Below are 21,697 nucleotides of genomic sequence, written 5' to 3'. Positions count from 1 at the left end.
AAACACCCCTACGTCTGATGTAATGGTGTACTTTATGTTTAATGAAGTTGGCGATGTTGCTCTTTATTGGTGCCTTATTGATGTAATCAAAGTAGTATGATCCCAATGACACTTTCACTTTCATTCCCACTTACATTCCTTTTCTTATACTTTCACTCTAGTCCAAACAAAACATAAAAGTTAAATTAGGTCAATCTTGTAATGGACTAAATTGAAACTAGTGAGAAGAAAAAACTAATCACAAGATTCAATCAAACATAAATATATCAAAACAAATATGGCGTATGCAAGAGAGGTCTCCTTTTATAACAAAAACAGATTTTAATAGAACTTCAATAATGGTGTTCAGATGAAATAAAATTATCCAAAATTGAACAAAACAGCAAGATATATTTCTCGGGCAAAAATTCTGACATGATCTCCAATATTTTTCATCAAATAGTTCCTAATATTTAATTCAAAACACACTACTATAAAGCTGGGACTTAAACCTCTGCAATCTATAACGGCTACTTCATTAAAAAGAATGTATATGTAATAAACCATCGAGCTGTCTCGGTCAAGAGTTGCAATTAGGTCATGAAACAAACCAGATGGATGCCACACCTTCCAGGAACAAAAATTGAAATTGGTATTCAATGGTATTTCCTTTGAAGGATGCTATTAAGTTAGTTTGCAATGAGGCCACGCTACAACAAATCTTGCTTTGATTCCTCAGGTTGCTACAATCCAATGGTGCTCAACGTTACCATATTAAAATAATATAATCAGGGTGGACAAGGTTTTCCGAGCAAAGCCTAAAATCCAACGCATGAACTGTGGCTTTCAATTATTTACTGGCGCCAGAAGAACATAAATATCGAAGCATATATTCATTGGAGGAGCAAGTATCGGCTAGATCTTGATGTATGCTAGTAATGGATTTCTGCAATGATTTTAATGATGGGAGCAGATTTCTGGAGTTCTGTTGAATAGAATTTCCATGGGCTTTGCAAAGCTCCTGCCATAACAAATATAACGATCAATTTATACAAATACAGATTATGATAGAACCTTGTGCAAACGCTTACACTTAAACCTTCAATAAGAAATTAATGTATCCATAATTTAATAATTTTTTAAAGAATGCAAAGTTGATCAATCCAATTATTAAGTGATGATGTAAGAAGAGTTAATTATATGTTGTTCGAAAAAAAGGATGTCACTGTAACCCTATAACCGCACTTAAAAAGTCAAAATAGAGTTTACTTATTGACTACCAATTTATGATTGAATGATTAAGATTAGTTCTTCCAACACTCATCGGTTCCACTTCCTCTCTCTCTCTCTATATATATATACACACACACACACACACACACACACACATGTATTTGCATGTTTATAATTTAAGTGAGTAAAGAATACCTGAGACCATCGAAGTATAAACTCCAAATGAGGGCAGTTTTCTAGAAGAGACGCAAGTGCCTCAATTAATCGCTGGAGATATCTGGATGGGATTGAGGTGGCGACTGCTGGAATATCTGCTGGACTAACAGCAAAAATACATTTTTTAATGAAAGAGTCTTCATTTAAGCGAAGGCTAAGGATCAACGCCCTACTTGGTTGGTTTTCATTAAGAGCTTCATCAACTGCCTGTTGAGCAATGCAAGTCCATGTTACTAATGACATCAAAAGAGGAGATACAGTAGTGAAGCAAGATCAATATATAGCTAACTAGGTGGAGCATAGGAAAATTTTGAAGTATTACATGCTGCAGAAAATTTGCCTTTTTTAGAATTTGTAGAAAAAAGAATTTTATTCTTAGAGTCGCAAACATAGAAATTCACAGTGTGATAGAACCCGCACTATAAGAGGAAAAACACTTCCTCTTCCAAAATAAAAAGTCAAATTTCATCACAGGAAAATAAATTGTTTGTTTATTTTCAAATCATTGATTTCTACTGAAAATAGTTTCTGCAATAATTTGTTATTGTTTTAAGTGAAATAATGCATAGTTGATAAAGTTGACAACTTTGAAAAAAAATATAGTACCTCTGGCGTGACATTTATGTCTAGGTCAGTTGGATCAAATATGAATGATTCATCAACAGAATAAACTAAAACTCCCTCAGTTGTTGCAGCTACAAAACTCCTCCCTGTAGGTGCAATTCTTAGGGATTTTGTTTGAATAATAGGTCTTCCACGGTTAGACACGGATCCTGGTAAATCTAATCCTAATTTCCCTCGTGTTTGTCTTTCAACGCCTTCTTCAATGTCACTGTCATAATCATCAATCAAATCTAGAGCGCCAGCTTCAGTCATATTCTTTGAGTTTAAAAAGTCAAGCACTCCATCTAATGAAAGATTATGAGTTATCTGGATACGTCGCAGCAATACCTGTACAGAAGAGATTCCAATTAATAAACAGAACGGTGGTACTATGAATCACGATATGTAAAAAAGTTGGGACTAGTATATCTTAATTATGCATCCATATTGAAATTGAATACTACAAAATTTACACCACAGACAAAAAAGGGATGCATATGACAGCACCAACATAAAAGGTTTAGAAGGCAATAGACCACCAATGAGGCAGAAGAGAGAATAGGTCTAAATGGATTCCTAAATAGAAACAATGCTTTTCCTACATGGGTACCTAGAGGAAGAGGTCTATACGACTAGAAACAATGATAACATCACTTGGTTTGGTTTAGTCTTTTGTATTGATAAGGTTGTGTGAGGGCTTTAGTTTTCTGAATTTCCTGTCAGTTTTCCTACTCTGGCACGCTGCTAGAATGCTGAAACTTGCAACTTGAAATAATGAAGTGTCAAACTAGTTTGGCCATGTATTGGATTTCGCACTTTCACCACCTACCCAAATGGAAATGTCTTGGCTACTATGTTGCTGCTTTTTTTTTTATTTTTTTTATTTCTGGTCAATCAGCATGCTTTATTGAAGTTTTCTAGACCAATTATTATCATTGTAAAATTATCACAAATCTAGTTTGGAGTATTGGCTAAATAAAATCGGAGGTTTGGATTCACAAAACAATGATACTATGTGTAACTCGAGCAAGTCCCCACTTGAAAATAGTTAAATGCAAATAATTCTCACTGAGACACTTGACATTTGATACAATGAATGATGGTGTTTTCCACTGTTATTCACATGAAACCATATTTTAAGTTTTAAAATTGGAATCCATGCTAAAAACCTAGATTTTGACAATTTTGGGTTTTAAAACCAGATTTGAGAAATAAGAGGCAACTGAAATAAGATTTGAGCAAAAACCAGTTTCCAAACTGCCTTTGAGAAATAACCGGTTAGGGAACTGTAATCGGATTTGTGACCAGTTTAAAAAAGCGGTTTTGTTATGAATCATAATCCACATTGTGGCTGATAAATGGATATGGTTAGGTTTTTACAAATATCCAACCATACACAGCCTTACAAGATTGACACCCAGAGAGAACCAAGCAGTTTAATAAAGAAATGTCTTACAAAACAAGTCCAAGTATGTACAGATAAAAACTGATTTGTGGTTAAAAATGTCTGCTAAGGTGGATGGCGGAATACGTCAGAAGGCCAAAAACCCGTCATGGCAGGCATTCTTTCACAAATTGCCTATGGCAATTTTTCAAAAATCCGCCAAGCCATGGCAGAATGGCGGCACCATTGCCGCGATTTAACAATACTGCGCTACAGCTCATCTTCATGGGAGAGAACAAAAAAGAAAAAATATTATCTCCAATCACTGATTCATTTTAGTAAACATTACAAGATGGACCAACCTATAGAACCCACCATCCTTTCATTTCCTCTATATTCATTTAACTTGAGGAGTGTGTGAGTGAGGCTCCAAAGTATTCACTCTTCGAAACTTACGGTACAGCACAACACAAGGGTTAGGGAAGGTACATAACTATATGGATCTCAGATTTCAACCTATCCATATACCAAATGGCATATTACAACTGTATCATATTGACTCTAAGTTTCTAACTATGCTTAAGCCTGTTAGGATGAAAAAGGAGCCTTAAAACAGACACATGTGCACGCACAGCACAAAATTAATAATCATTAATAACATTTTGTGATTTATATGTTCATGAAATATCTAACTGCCCATACCACATAAACAACCATTTAGATATATAACTTGTTTTCAGCTTATGTTCATAAGATTCTTATGATATAGCTTATAGAGTTTACCCTAATTTTATCTTCAATAGAAACAACATATATGTAAACTGGACTCTTATATGATAAACTCTTAGTGAATAAACAGTTAATTAAATTGTCTACCAAAACATCCCCTAATCTGTACCATAAGTTGGTCTCAACCTAATAGAAAATGTGTTGTGAATCAACAAATCTTTTAAGAAAATATATATTTTGAGATTCAATTAACAATTCATATTTTGAGATTTCTAGATATGCAAAATTCAATGTGATCAGAATAAAAATTTAGAAATATAAAAATAAAATACATTCCAACCAACCTGATCGGCAACATCATACATGCAGATATATTTGCTACTGCCCCCAGCTAATATGTAGCTTCCGTCGGCTGAATAAGACAAGGTTGTGAAGCACTTCCCTGTACTTGATTTAGCAGCTGTTCTACGGTCAGTCATAAGACGACCTCCAGCAATATCCCTAGAACCTTCTATGGTGTACATCAGCAAACCATCTATGGGATCCCAAAAATGAATTTGCCCATCCAACGTGCTGCAAGCTAGCTGCCTTCCATCTGGACGATAAACTACTGTGAGAACATCATGCGTGTGAGGCCACGTTTCAACGGCTCCTTTTCCATCAAAGACATCCCACAACCGAACAGTCTTGTCCCATGATGAAGAAGCCAAGATAGCCTGCACAAAGATAAAAGAAATAATGTTAGGTATCTTTAGCCAATTTAAAAACAATATAAAAATAAAAAATACAAACTTCAGCAGTTCTCTTCATTGTCATGTTACATATTTGATAATACTATGGGTTATTGGCATAGAATTCGAAAACAAAAATTACAAATAATAAACATGGCTTCATAGAGACTTCGTACTTCTAATAAGTAGACACTGTAGCATAACTCACATTTGTAAAGGGTAAGATGACATAAGACGACATCAACTTATGCCAATGAATAACAATGGAAGAGAAGCTAACTCACATTTGTAGGAGAAAATACTAGCCCGTGAACAGGAGCTTCGTGACCACTAAGCACATCTAACAAACGGCCAGTTCTCATCGACCAAACAAAAATCTGTTGCAAATATCATTGACCACAAAGGTAAGCATAAAGAAATAAATATCGACATTAACACAACCCACCTAACTTTTGTGAAATGGTACCTCAAAGGAATCTGAAGTGCCAGCACATATTACTTCACCACTTTGATCTGCTGCCAAAGAAACAAACTGTCTTGAAGAAGGAGTGGTAAACGTCCTAAAATTCCGATAACGTAATAAATCCCACGCCCGAACAGTCCCATCAAGAGACGCACTGAGCAGGCAATTGCTACTTGCCATAAAATGCAGAGCCGTAATAGCATTAGTGTGCTCAGAAAAAGTAACAAAGCAAAAGCCCGAGGAAACATTCCAAACCTGCAGCAGATATGTACAAAATTTTCATTGAACTCACTGCTAAACTTGTTCAATTTTAAAATCAATGCAATACCAATCATCAAAAGAAATCAAAGATCGATACAATTACAATATACACACACATGATGAAAAGTACAATGCAAGCAGCCAAGGGAATACCTTCACTTTATTATCATCAGCTCCAGTAGCAAGGAGTTGGGCGTCAGGTGAATACGCGACACTATTGACATCAAAGTAATGACCCTGCTGCTTCAAAATATAACTCTCAGACCGCCACTCCCACACAAGGAGCTGACCCAGTTTAGCACACCCAAAGGACAACCAATTCCCAAGCTCATTAAACAAAGCAGTAGTAATCTTCTCTTTTGATATCGACAACAAATGAATGCACACAAAATCCGGCATTTGATACAACCCAAACACACCATTATTAAATCCAACAACCACCATATCCAAACCTCTATGATAATCACAAGCTGAAACCTTGGCTGGCGCCTGATTAAAACAGTCCTTCCTCAACAACTCCCATTTCCCTCTACACAAATACCCTCCCCCATCCTCAATTTCACGTTCCTTCCTCTTCTTCTTGACTTCACCATCGTCCACAACCATCAAATCCCCTTCCAATTCCCTATCCGGCGTCCCCGGAGATGGTGGCGCCGAGGATTCCTCCTCCTCTTCGCTGGTAAAATTCCAGCTTAACAAATAACAATCTCTAGTAACAGTATAAACCTTAGAAACCCTACCAGTTTTAGAATCAACGCCAAAAAATGAACCTACAACAGAATCCCTATGACCTAAAAACAAAAAAGGCTTATACTTAACATCACCTTTAAGTTTCTTCAAACACAAGATTCTCGCAGTAAGATCCTTAGACGCTGCAAGCAAGTAGTTAGAATCAGGGCTCCAATCAAAGGCAGTGATTTTGGCGTCGAAATCGGCAAAAGTTCGAACAAGTTCGAACGGAAAAAACTCCTTGCGGAAAGCAGGTGAGCGCCAGATCTGAACAAGTTTTCCGGCGGCAACAGCGATAAGTGTTCCATCGGGGGAGAATTTGACAGCACCAACGCGGTGCTTGAAGGTGATACGGTGGAGAAGTGCGCGGCGGCGGAGGTTGATGAAAAGGCAGCGGTTATGGTCATCGATTGCGAGGAGGAAGGTGCCGTCAGGAGAGACGGCGATACGGGAGATATTTGAGGAGGATTGAATAGGGAGAGTTGTTGTTTCGGATTTAAGGAGGTCGGTGACGGAGACTCGGTTACCGACGGGTGAGAGTAGGTGGGTGTTGTTTGAGATGACTGCGTTTCCGCCTCTGTAAGGAGCTCCGAGAAGATTCTGGAATCTAAAATTCATTGTTATGTTCTTTGGTGTTTAGGTTTTGCAATGCAACGAGAGGGTTTACTTGTATGTGGCGGGAATGGATGTTTATGATGTTAGGGTTTAAGACTACGTTTTTGATGTCTCGGAAAATATAGTCTCTGTTTGGATTGATGAAAACTGGTAGAATGGAATGGAAACGAAAAAAGAAAGAAATATTAAATAGTGTAGTATAAATTGCATGTTGTTTGGATAAATGGAAATACACAGAAGGAAATACATAAATTAATTTTTTTTTTTCTTTTTCTTAATAAGATCAAAAATAAATTTTTTACTCCAATCTGGTGCAATATTTAAAAAATCGACTCTGACATTGACTCGACGTGAAGTCATTGGTCGAAATGCATGACTGAAGTGGATTAAATTGGATGACTCGATTGTACGACTCAGACTCGTAACATTTATAAATATAAAAATAAAAAAAATTAGAAAACATAATTTTAACCAAAATATATCAAAATTATATAATGAAATTATAAATTTTATTAAGTTATATCCATATATCTATCACAATATTATCACAAGCGATTGATGGTCATATTGGCAAAGGCATCCTTAGTGTCAGTGTAAGAGTGGTTTTAATTGTAACAATCTAATTGAGTTTTGATGATAACAAAAAGAACAATTATATTCTAATTGTATTTGTTAAGTGTGTAGATTTAGTTAGAAGACAACGATATTATGAGTAAGTTAGAGATAATAATCTAGGTGTTTCTAACATAAAAATATTATCACATAATAAACAAATAATTATGTTTACTAATAGAGCAAATCATAATATAGCAATAAGAAGTATTGTAATATGAGCTTTAGTCTAAGTCAAAGTGTTAGAAGCAAAAAGAAATATAAGTCTTTGCTCTAGTAGCTACATCCTCTAGTGACTGAACTAAGAAAAAGGAAACCAAGATATCGCTCATGCTCTACATTTCGAGTCTAGTGCACGTGCCTCTAGTGGTCTTGATGGTGCAAGCAATGTTTTACCTTTGATGGCTTTGATAATGTTCTGCTTCGGTTGACTTTGGTGATGCAAGCGACACTTTATTTCAATTGCCTATGAAAACAAAAACAATGTTTCATTTGCCTCTGATGAATACATATATATGTTATGTATCAATTGTCTTTGATGAATACAAACATGGTTTGATTCAATTGCCTCTAATGAATGCATTAAGTGTGTGTTTCGTCTGCCTCTGAAGAAAATCAACGCCTCTGAAAAAAGTCAATGTTTAGTCAACATTTTGAAACTCGATCCATGTTTTAGAAAAAAGTTAACGTCTCTACAGAAGTCAACACTCTAAATAATTCAATGTTCTGATGAGACTCAATGATCTGATGGTAGTCAATGCTTCGAGAAGACAAAGCTTGCGCATTCTCTGATAATCTCTTGAATCTATTTGTTCTGAAGGTCTGCAAGACATCCTCTGCTTATCATATCATTTGTCTATTGTATCCTATGATTCCATACTAGATAAGACAAGCGGTTTATGGGATTTAGTTTTGACATGAGCTCAACAAAAAATCTATCTTCAAAGATTAGGTACGAAAATTCATGAGATACATGATTTCTTTCTATAATCAGTATAGAGGCTAGAAACCTAAAGACCTCCAACAGAAAATAACTCAACGGACACTCCCTCCCTATATTTAAGAAAAAATCATCCAGTCAATACAGATTGAGAGAAACAGAGAACTAAAATGGCAATTCTAAAAAAACCAAGAACACATCAAAAGAAAAGTATGAATGAAAAATCCTCTCAATAAGAGTTATTATAATTGATATAAATCAGTCAAAGTGTTTTCATATACTTGAACATATATAGGACTCAATATGTAACATTCTCTCAATGAGAGTTAGAAACCTAGAAATAAACTTTGTGTCAATTCAGACACAAACTCGAACTGATGTAAATAAGTCCATTAATTGAAGAGGCTGGAGAAAGAATACTCAAAAGTTGATGAGATAGAGTAAGAAGTAATTGTATGCTATTAATTGAAATAGTAGATTAAGTCATCGAATGTACTGAGGAAAAAACTATGTAAAGGAAGGACTAGATATAACAATTGTTGTGTTGTGAACTAGTATAAAAATATATGTGTTTTTCTCATCTTAGTTCTTTATGATTCAATATTTTTTTCACTAAACCTAATTTATAAGAACAAGTTGAATGTTTTGATAAATAATGTTTTTGTACAAAGCAATCGAAATACAATTCAACCCATATTTCTTGTGTTTTCCGGCACTTTCACTTAGTTCATAAAAAATAAATAAATTTAGGGTATGTTTGGATAAAGGTTTTAGAGGGGAGATGACAATTTATTTTCCTTTTCTAAATTAAGAAAGTTATAAATGTTTCTAAAAGTGAATAAGTGTGATTCAAATGTTACATGGTCATTTATCTTGTTATATAGAGGAATCAAATAACACACAAAGAGTTACACTAAGAGTTACATTTATTCAATAATATCACTTCGAATGAATATTTTTTTAAATTAGTTGTTGAATTGAAAACAACTACCATATAGATGCGTCAAAATTAACATTATATACAATTACATTGTTGACGTTTACCTTAACGTATCATGATGACATATGAAATGATTATAGATTAATTTCAAAATTTATAGATATGATTTATATGATAGTAGCTTTCAATCCAACGACTAATTTAAAAAAATATTTATTTAAAGTGATGTTACCGAATAAGTGTAACTTTTATGCTTTGTTTGAATATTTTAAAATGGGCATAATTGCTCCCACGATTTCTTAACTTAATTTCAAGTAACACTCCAATCCTTTTTTTCCCTTGATTTGATCCTTTATTTAATTTTAAGTAACAATTTGATCTTTTATGTTTTAAAATGTCAACAATGTTATCTTTTTTTAAAAAAAAAAATTCTTCAAAATTTTCAAACAAAACCCATAATTTTAATTATCATCTTCAATATAAAATCAAACTTCATCAAATTCATAACTTAAATTTTCAAATAAACTCATATTTTCATTCTTTATTTGATGTTGTTAGAGATGAAGATGTGAGTGTATTTGAATATTTTAGTTATACATTTGATGAATACATGAATTTTCTTGAAATTGATATTGAATTTTATCGATTTTGTTTAAAGATTTTGATGAGTTTTCTAAATTTATGTAAAAAAAAGGATAATATTGTTGACATTTTAAGATATAAAGGATCAAATTATTACTTATAATTAAATAAAAGACCAAATCAAAAGAAAAATAAAAAAGAAGATAAAAAGATTGAAGTATTACCTGAAATTAAGTTAAGAAATCATTTAAGCAATTATGCGTTTAAATTGAGTAGAATTGAATGAAACAAAAAGAAATGAAGTGGTGTAAAATGAAACAAATATTCATTTGTTTGATTAAGAGGAGAGGCATGTAGTAGCGGTAGTGAACACTAATCTATTTGGGCTGAGATGAAACGGGGAGGGAGGTGATTTTTAGGGTTTTTTTAATGGAAAAATAGGGTTGAGATGAGATATGGAAAAATATAATTTTCTAGGTTGTTTCTCATGTTATTTTATAATTTATTAATTTAAATATTAATTTAATTAATTAAATGTTTAAATGAATTCATATAAATATTAAAAATTGTAAAATGCATCATTGATATAGTCAACACTTGTAATGTCAAAAAAAATTGGTCATGTCAACGTTTTTTTATTATAAAAACTCATTAAGGTCTTGTAATGGTACGAGTCTAAAAAACAAAAACCAAATGTATTATGATCGATCATAGAGGAAAGTCATTACAAATGGAGTAGACATACCTAATATAGAGGTCCAACTGAGTAAAGACTTAACATTGTGAGCATGACACTAAGTGATACTGCAACGTGAAAACTACCCCAACGTCATCTCTAAAGGTGCACATGATAAAATACAAGAAATTTAAACACACTAATCCACTCATAACGCCTCATGCATTGCATAACACACTCAAACTAGATAAGCCTCAACATTTATCTTAGAATGGAATTACATTGCGGACAAAAACAATCCTTATATGCTCTCGATGATCACCTTATCAATAATAACAACTGATTGCAGTGGATGTGAGTTCAAATACTCTTTATAAATAGGGGGTTCTCCCATAAGTATTCAGTCATTATTCACTACTCGCTATACTTGTTATATACTTGCATCATGCCTTACTTTGGCATAAGAGTGTCTTTGCATGTACACCTTCCATTAGAAGAAAAAGCATACGAGAAAGAGTAGCAATCAAAGCATTGCCATAATATAATTTTTGAAGTCCACCGATGATCCACCTTGTGAGTTCTTACAAGAACATTTGTTCCCACCGTGGAGCCTCAATAAAAATTTCCCAAACCTCAAGATCCTACCTACATGGATTACTAGAAGTAGAGCTCCCCTAGAGATGTCTCAAGTAGAACCAAACAAACATAAAGACAAATCAAACATCTAGAACGACGACCCCAAGAATTAGACATTGCCACCTCCAAGACATCCCAATAAAGACGTAGCCTCTCTCGGGTTGACGCTTTGTCACCACAAAGAAGCAACATAAAGAGACCTAGAGGTCGTGATTGATCATTTTTACGAAAAACTAGCCAAAATGAGTGAAGAATAGATAACACCATGGACAAAATGGAAACTCAGATAATAAGACTTAAGAGGAATGTGGCGTTGATCGAAGAAGACCAAACACGACCACACATTCCCTCAATGGAGGATGACAACATGGCCAACCCGAATTCAGGAAGTGAAACTTCTTCCTGAGGTGCACATCATAGGAAGAAACCCAAAGAGAACATAACACAACTCCCTTTCACAAGGCGTTTTTGCCTTCCAACCATTGATGAATAAAACAAGAAATGCAACAACATGAGCATATGCTAGAATGCAACTTCAACGGGCATTTGATGCTTTTAAATGCACAATATTCCCCTTCACAATATAAAGAGCTGTAATCCTATGGGTTTCTCACCTCCCAAGAAAATAAGTCATAAAAGCAGCTAGTCGAAATGTTCATATCTTGATTTACCACCAGCCGAATAACTCAAAAAAGTTCAAATTCTTTGGTTGGTTTCAAGCAGAAGTCAAGCGAGTCCCTTAGTTTGTTCATGTATTGCTTTAGTGATGAGATATCCCATGTTAGAGATTTGTATCCAGCCATAACACTACATGCACTGTAGTAGAGTTAAAACCAAAATCTTTATCTATTTCACTTGCGAAGAGACCTTCTAAAATGCTCAAAGAGCTTAGGAAAAGAGCGAGCTGGTACATAGCAATGGAAGATGTTGCTGGCTACAAAAAGGGAGATTACAAAAGATCCTCTCCCACAACGTTCGCGACCAAGGGAAAAATAGGAGGAATGAGTACTTTACTCACTTCACCCATTGACAAAAAAGTCCCAAAAGAATCTTTCAAAATGCGTACAACTCCAATTTAATCAATCTACCTCGACAAAGAGAATCAAAATCTAACGCGGACATAAGAGTGTACCGGAAGTATCACAAGATACATGGACATTACATTGACGATTTCCAAGAACTAAAGTGTTGGGACCAGGTTGGTTTTACATTTAGAGTTTCGATGTTAACAAAAATATTTTATGAAAACAATATATGCGAATTCAAAGAGTATGAAAGAAGATTCATGTAATTGAAGAAAATCTAAAATAAGATTTTATTCAAAATTATAATTGATGAAAATCTAAAATAAGATTTGATTCATATTTATAATTGAAGAAAATCTTTGACCAAGTTGAACAGAAGATATGGTCAAGATTTGAAAAATATTTGATCAACATTTAATGAATATTTGAAGAATATTTGATCAACATTTAATGAAAATTTGAAGAATATTTTATCAACATTTAATGAAGATTTGAAGAATATTTGATCAACATTTAATAAAAATTTGAAGAATATTTTATCAATATTTAATGAAGATTTGAAAAATATTTGATCAACATTTAATGAAAATTTGATCATAAATTGAAGAAGAGTTTATTTGAAGAATTTACAAACTCCATCTACACAAAATTGAAATAAAATCAATTTGAAGAATTTACAAACTCAATCTGAATAAGATACAATTCATAATTAAACAAGGACTAAATTAAAGCTCAAATATTCACTATAAATAGACACTCAAGGCTGAGGGAGAAAAACATCGAAAAACATAAAAAAATATCTCAAGCTCAAAGTTCTCAATTTATTTTAGAGTTCAGAGAGAGAAACACTTGTTCAAGTTAGAAATATTTTATGAGTGTTGTTTTCTTAGAGTGTGAGAGTTATTATTATTATAATATTGTTGGAAGCAACTACTCAAGTTTCAATGTTCTGTATCCAATCCAATAGTGGTTTAGTTCTTTCTTCAATATGGAGTGGTCAGGTTGTTAGGAGAAGACTTGGCTTGTAGGGTCAAGGTGGTTAGTTCATACAAAGTCTGAGGTTGTCAGACTATTTGGGAAGACTTGGCTTGTAGGGTCAAGGTGGTTAGTTCCTAAAAAATTTGGGGTTGTCAGGCTGTTTGGGAAGAGTGGCTTGAAGGGTCAGGTGCTTTGTAATTCAAGGTATTTGAATTAATGGATTAAATCCTTCTGAATGAATGGACTAGATGTAGCCAAGTAAGTGGTGAACCAAGATAAAGCTATGTGTCAAATTATTTATGCTTTCATTGTTTGCTGCTTCTGAATCCAATTGCTTCTACTCAAAGTAAGTCACCAAAATCAAACTAGTTTATTTATTTATTTATAAATGAGTAAAAAATTATCAACTTCAACAAACATAATTCAACCCCCATTCTTGTGTTTGCACCTTCATAAAAGTTCAAAACAAAATGTCGACACTAAATGACCATCTACCAGAAGTATGTAGATAAGAGAGATCAACATGAAGATTCAAAACTGCCTAAACCACAAAGAAGAGGCTCAAGTTCACCCAATCACAATGAAGATCTAAGAGCCCCAAGAAAAAGGTGTGATAGAGAAGATATGATGTGTTAGAGATCAACACCTCAACCAAGAGAGATAAACTTCATATCAAGAGGATTTTCTAGAGGAGGAACTACCAATAACACAAGAAAAATTCATATTAGAGCTTCAAAGTCAATTTGTGCTCTCACTCAGATTAGGAACGGCCTTCCAACAATCATGTTCTTGGAGAAGGACTAAAAATATATAGACAAACAACAAGATGACGTGATGGTAATCTTGGTGGGAATGGTGAACCACATTGTAAAAAGAAGTCTAATCTACCAAGGCAGCTCGACCAACATCATATTCAACGAAGCATACAAGCAGTTGGGCTTATTGACCTCAATACTTAAACCCTATGATTAAATGTTTGATTATCTTAAAAACATTAATTTAGGGATTTTGTCTCAACAAACAAATCATACATGCTAAAAAAAACTTGGTTTAAATGTCTTTGGTCCTTACAATTATTGTTAAGACAAACTCTCAAATTAAAGTTTTGATGAAAATAAACAAAGGTTAATTAAGAATGTTAATTATGATTCTAAAATGTTATATTAATTTAACTTGTGCTTTTGAGTGAATTAATTCAAAGATAGGAATCAAGCAAAACAAAGAAAACAGTTAAAAACTTAACATATAAAGAAACAAGAATATTCTGGACAAAATGGAGAATGATCTCCAGGATCAAGACTGATCGTCACAACCTCTTGACCAACCAATCTCCACTATTTCAACGAAGCTTTTGCCTCTGAATTTTATCCTAAGTTCATCAGTATGTGTCAAAGAATAAGTAGGATCCATTTCAATCAAAGAAAGCTTTTGAATCATTAAGATAAAAGGTCTCGAATCAAGCTAGTTGAAACAATATGAATCTTCTTCAGCCAAACTGTCAAGAAAGTTTAATCAATCTTGATCTGAACAAAACATCAGGAAGACATGCAAAATGATCAAAACTGAATCTCCAGATTGATCATCAATCTCCGGAAAGTTCAAACTGACAAAACCAGATTGATAATCAATCTTCGTTTCTGCACATTTCAACATTGATCTCCTTACTTCTGCAGAGGTTTACAATCATTCACCAAACTGTTTTCGACAGAATCAAGGCTCCAAATCGAAGCTGTAACATTAATAATTACATATAAAGTTTCAAGGACCATTAATCACAAAGGCAAACTGATCAAGAACGATTGTAACAACATCAGTCAAACTGGATTTAAAATGTTCAAAGGGTGGAATATTTTTAATCATATATATTGGTTTTGGTCAAAACTGACAGAGCACTACCAATAACTCTTTTGACTATTATTAAATGCTCCAAACGCCTATAAAAGAAAGGCCAATGCTCCAAGTGCTATCAAGTCTCATAAATCATTCATATTCACATACTTGAAATTCTCATTTTCACAAAGAAGAATCGGTTATTGAACATTTATATCATACTGTGTTATTTCTTACTGAGTTCTTGTAAAAAATTGAATCTCAAACAAGAGTTGAGACATCTCAGATTCTATCAAACAATCTCATCATTATTGTAACACTCAAACTATAAGAGTTTAAGTATAGTTTGAATAGATTGTAACAAATCCTATCAAGATTGATAGGTGATCTAATTTGCTTTATGGGTGGAAAGAAATAGAGCTTGTAACATATCAAGGTTGATCTAAGCTAGGTGCTGTAAAACCAAGAAGGTTATTTGTTTTGAAACACTTAGTGGAAAATCTCATAACTGTGAGGAATGGACGTAGCTCAAGTTGGGTGAACCAGTATACATCTTTGTGTGATATTCTTTCTCTAATCTCTTTATTTATTAAGCTTGATTGATTAACTGAGATAAAACATAAACTGAATTTCTGTTTCTAAGCTACCAAGAACGTTCTCCGTTTTCTAGTAAAAACAAAGAACATTATCCGTTTTCTGTTTTCTTAACCAAGATCATTCTTCAGTTAAATCTGTAGTCTTTTTCAAGAATTTTTAAATAGATACATTTATAATTCAAACCCCCTTCCTTGTAAATCGACATTACTACTTCAATTATAACTGTTTTTTATTTTGGTCCTCGTAAGGTTTTTTGTTTGGTTCACATCCCTGCAAATATAATTTCATTTTAAAATAGTCCTTCTACCAAACATCTGTTACAAAAACTCTAGTACCATTAAATATAAATATAATTAAAATATAACTTTTCTTAACCTAAAAATAAATCCCAAATTTTTAACCTAAAATTAACACCAATTACATTTTTTTCCCTAAAAAACCTAAAATTAATCCCAAATATTTCATTATTCTCCCCCCAAATGTTTCATTCTTCTTCCCTAAAAAACTACAATCCTATGTAAATTAGGGTTAGGGTTCCAAATACAATATTAGTACAAAATTACGAATGTCTATTTATTCTTTCGATTGATTCGCTTCAAATTTCTTTGCTGCAATGGATAGAAAACGGGAAATTGAAGCTAGTGATTGGGAATTGGTTCAAAACGATGAACCAATTGTTTTTGTTATGAATTAATTGAATTTTGATTCATCAATTATCACATCAGATCATTTTTCAATTTCGACTAACATTCCCAATTCGATTTCCAGTAGTTCCACCAAGAACCTAGTCAATGAATTGAAAAATCAGGTCAATCAAAAAATCTCCAAAGCGGATTTCACCTTGAAACGATTATAATAGAAGGTAAAACTAAAATAATGTTGAACCAACAATTTAAAAATAAATTTACCGATATTATCTTAATATCTTCACTATCTTTGATAATATAATACAAATTGCTATCTTGCAATTAATCTATCATTGTTGATGTTCTAAACTCTAACCAACAATTTCAAAAGAAACCATTTTGAAGTTGTTAATTTTAGGTTTTTTTAGGGAAGAAGAATCAAATATTTGGAGTTAATTTTAGGTTTAAAAAGGTTATAATTTGATTATATTGGTGGTTTATTTTTATGTTAAAAAAAATTATGTTTTAATTATATTAGGTTTAACGGTGTTATAATTTTTGTAACGGAAGATGGATAGAAAGACTATTTTAAAATGAAACTATATTTGTAGGGATGTGAACTAAACAAAAAAACTTATGAAGACCGTAATCAAAAACAGTTATAATTGTAAGGACCAAAGACATATGTAAATCAAAAAACTTACATTTCACATAACGATAATAAATATGAATGATCATAATTTAATTAAGAAATATGTAATCCAATAATTGTCCAAACATCTCAAATGCTATAATGAACTCCCACTAATTCAAAACATCAAAAGACTTTAAAAAATTATATGAGTTACAATACTCATATATAAGTTCATGGTTAGTGGTTTTTGCCAAAAGGTTTTCAAATTCTATAATATCATATATCCACATAGTTAAAAGAAAAGTAATTACTTATAAGGATAGCCTATCAACAAATTAATTACATTTAGTCAAAATCAATAAATTTTCTTTAGTGTCTGACATTCAATTAATATAAGTTTTAAAAAAAATGTAACTATGAAAATCCATAAGGAAATAGGAAATTCAAAGATCTCTAATTGGATTAACACATATACTTGATTTAACAAAATAAAATAATAATATGGATTAATGTGGCCGCAAGAGTTTGTGAACAATGAGTAAATATTTATGATTATACAATTTATAAGTACTTTAACGACACAATATCATATTTGATAGGAGATTTGACATTTTATATTGTACTTACATAATTATGACCATGCAAAATGTGGAATGTTGTAAGAGAGAAACGCAATATAGTGGCATGCTAAAAGATTATTGTGTATTTTTCAACAAGTTCAACTTAGAGCATCTACAACGGGAGTGAAAATGAGTTCGTCCGCCAGTGTGTAATTACTTAATTTCCAGTTTGTTGTGGGTTCACCGTTGGAGTTGTGCCAAGGTGTCATCACGGTGCTGTCAGGAAGGAACGGTGCTTCACAGCAGTTACCTTTTTGTGTTTTGTTTTTTCTATCTACTTTCACAATTTAATAATAATATAATTATAACCACTACCTTTTATTAATTTATTAATAATAATAAATTTATCATTTTTTTTTAATTTATAGCGTTAACTTCTTTTTAATTTATTAAATAATAATAATTTTGTAACCATTAGCTTTTTTTTAGTTAATATACCACCGTTAACCTTTTTTTTCTCCTTTAATTACGATTGTTAACTCATTAATAGAAACAATTTGTTACTCATACTTTTTCTTCACAATTTTTGTTACAGAAGTTTATTAAAAAATTTATTAACGTACTTTTTTATTTATTTTTCCATTTAAAATAATATTTTAAGTTATAAGAAAATTAAATATTAATGTATAAATTAAAGTAATGGAATATAATATGATTTTTTAAAAGTTAAACTGTAAAAAATGAATGAGTTGATTTAAGGTGATGTGGCATAGTAGAACTTGAATCATGTTGAGTTCACCGTTGGAGTAAAAAATGAGTGAATTGTTTCAAGATGATGTGGCACAGTGGACCCCATCTAAAGAACCCATATTGAGTTCACCGCTGTAGATGCTCTTAAACATCCAATTGTAATGCTGATCGAGAATAAAGAATATTGATAAATATCTTGGTATAATAGAATGAGACTAAATTTCAAAATATCTTAGAATATGTGATATTTTATAGTGTGGACAAGAGTATATGAATATTAATTATAAAGTATGTGTAATATATGGGTCCACATTCCCACTAATCCTACATGTATAAGCGAGATTATGATTCTCATTAGAGCCAACTACTATTAAAATTTTCTAATGATATAATAATATTCAACAGTGAAATATTAAGTTTATAATACAAAATTATCAAGAGAAGTGGTTATAAAATTTATCACCAATAGAGTTTAACAAACTCAATCACATATTTTACGCATAAAATAGAATAATAGAGTTTCACAAACTCAACCACATATTTTACGCATAAAATAGAATATTGAATTATAAAGATAGGTGGTTATATGATCACAAAATGTAACCCAAAGTATGTATATTAATTTATCAATTGAAGATTTTATAAAAAATTTGGATTTTCTAGTTAACCACAAGTTATGCATAGATAATTAAGGAGACAATAATTTTTTTTTTACTTGATAATTTATAGTATATAATATCCAATTTCAAAAAAAGTTATAAGAATTTATAAGTAAAATATCTTTTATATAAAAGAGCATCATGATTATATAAAAAATTGTAATAGCTCACTTAAAAAACTCAAATGCTACAAATATAGTCTCAAGCATTTAAGAAAAGAATTTGATTATACACAACATCAATGGGATAAGGTTTGTGTCATTTTGGTCTTCACTCACCTTATTAACCTTTTTTTCTTCTCCACTCGTCTTATTCTATTTCATTTTGGCTTTAGGCAACATAGTTCATTTAATAAGTGCAATAGTCTAAACGGATAATATTTGGTATTTACTCGGCTTATTCTAACCAATTTTTGATCTTAGCCAATATAGTTCATCTAATAAGGGCAATAGACTCAATGAAATAAGATTATTTCCATTTTGGTCTTTACTCAGTTTATTCTAACCGACTTTGGTTCTTTTGCAATGTTGTTCATCCAATAAATGCAATAGTCTCAATGGATTAAGATTTTGGTCATATTGGTCTTCACTTGACTTATTCTAATCCATTATGGTTTTTAGTGTAGTTCATCTAATAAGAACAATAGTCTTAATGGATAAGATTTTGGTAATTTTGGTATTTACTCGGCTTATTCTAACCAATTTTGGTTCTTAGCCAATGTACTTCGTCCAATAAGGGCAATAGCCTCAATGAATTAAGATTTTGGACTTAACTTAGTTTAACCTATTTTAGTTCTTAGCCGATGTAGTTCATCCAATTAGTGTAATTGTCTCAATGGAATAAGATTTTTGTCATTATTGTCTTCACTCAGCTTATTTTAACTCATTTTGGTTCTTAGCCAATGTATTACATCCAATAAGTGCAATAGTTTCAATGGAATAATATTTATGTCATTTTAATATTCGCTCAGCTTATTCTAACTTATTTTGGTTCTTAGGAAATATTGTTCAACCAATAAATTCAATAGTCTCAATGGATTAAGATTTTAGTTATTTTGGTCTTCACTTGACTTATTACGCACTCTCAACGTGCTTTTGATGAATCTGATTACAAGCTCACTCTAATAATTCCGCATCTGGTAATTATGGTAAACTAGTTGACTATCTCGTCAATGCTTCAAGTCATCACTCTGATAAAGTTAACACTTTGACAAGAGCTCAACATTCTAGCGTTGTGCGCGTCAAAGATGGACTTATCCTCTAATAGTGACATCCTCTGAGATTTTTCTTCTTTATTCAAGATACCATGAATTAATTACGAAGATATATGTGGATATGTCTTAAAGGTTGATTTTCCTTAAATGCTGATTCAAGATTCCCAACAATAACCTTTTCAACATATACATTTCTCAGTATTTAAGTAGACATGATTAATACGAAAAAGTGATTGAGAGAATGGAAAAGACAATGTGTTAAGAAGAATTTCTGAAAAAAAACATAGAACACATCAAAAGAAAATAATGAATGAAAAATTCTCTAAGTAAAGAGTTATTAAAATTGATGTAAATCAAGATATTTGGTACACTTGAATTGATATAGGATTAGAAATGTAATATTCTATCAATGAGAGTTAGAATCCTAGAAATAAATTTTGTGTCAATTCAAACACAAACTAGAACTGATGTAAATCAATCCACTGACAGTAACACTTGCATCTATAAAAGTTACTTGAAGAGGTATAACAATACTTATGAACCTCAATGACTGCTTGCTAGAAAGTGTAGAAGAGTGCTAATGGTAATTTCCTAGAGAGGCATAAGAAAAATACTCAACGCATGAAGAGGCTGCGTAAATAATATTTGTATGCTATTTCTTAAGTAGTGAATTAAGTCCTCGACTATACTTAGGAAAAATCACTCTCCAATATGAGGACAAGGTTTAGCAACAGTGTGCTGCGAACTAATATAAAAATTCACGTGTCCATTCTCTCTCTCTCTCTCTCTCTCTCTCTATGTTATTTTAATCTAAGGTTTTTATGATTAAATGTTATCTTACTTAAACTGGTCATAATCACAAGTTTAATGGTTTGATAAAAAACATATATTTTTTGTTAAGCAACTAAAATAATTTTCTTAAACAAAAAACACAATCCAACTCCTCTTTATTGTGTTTTCGAACACCTTTAGTTACAAGTTACACCATGAACCTAGACTTTTCTCCATTAATTTACATATTTATAATTTTAATTTTTTTATTAATTATTTTACTACTATCAAGAAAATGGTGAGTTTCCAGACCATGTTTTTAAACTTAAAAAATCCTTGTATGGTAAAAAATAAGCACCAAGAACTTAAAAATGCCATTCTCATAGTTCAAATTTATGTAGATGATAATCTCTAGTTCAGTTAGCGGAAAGCTTTGCCAAGATTTTACTTAGATGATGCAATAAGAATTTCAAATGAGTATGATGGGAGAACTGAAGTTCTTCTAAGAGATTCAAATTAAAAAAAATCAAAATGGTGTGTTGATTCAGCATACCAAGTACACTAAAGAACTTCTCAAGAAGTTCAAGATGGATGAATGCAAGCCCATGAGTACCCCTAATACATCTAACATGTTCTCTTGACAAAGACGAGTCAGAAAAATGGGATAACCAGAAAACTTACAGAAGTATGATTGGGTCACTCCTATACTTATCTGTTTCTAGACC

The 21,697-nt window shown here is 32.1% G+C and overlaps 1 protein-coding gene across 1 annotated transcript; it reads right to left on the bottom strand.

Moving 5' to 3' along the window:
* Nucleotides 1–370: 370 nt before the first annotated feature.
* LOC101504958 (periodic tryptophan protein 2) lies at nucleotides 371–7,032 on the bottom strand. The gene is made up of 7 exons (XM_004488212.4): nucleotides 5,753–7,032; nucleotides 5,342–5,593; nucleotides 5,160–5,252; nucleotides 4,489–4,860; nucleotides 2,035–2,379; nucleotides 1,408–1,635; nucleotides 371–1,000 (listed from the first exon to the last, which is right to left on the bottom strand). Exons 1-7 carry the CDS (start codon nucleotides 6,944–6,946, stop codon nucleotides 830–832), a joined length of 2,655 nt encoding a protein of 884 aa, XP_004488269.1. The 5' UTR covers nucleotides 6,947–7,032; the 3' UTR covers nucleotides 371–829.
* Between the last annotated feature and the right edge of the window lie 14,665 nt (nucleotides 7,033–21,697).

Source organism: Cicer arietinum, chromosome 1 (genome assembly GCF_000331145.2).
Source record: "Cicer arietinum cultivar CDC Frontier isolate Library 1 chromosome 1, Cicar.CDCFrontier_v2.0, whole genome shotgun sequence".
In the NCBI taxonomy this organism is placed as follows: Eukaryota; Viridiplantae; Streptophyta; class Magnoliopsida; order Fabales; family Fabaceae; genus Cicer; species Cicer arietinum.
This window is presented reverse-complemented; position numbering and strand designations above follow the sequence as displayed.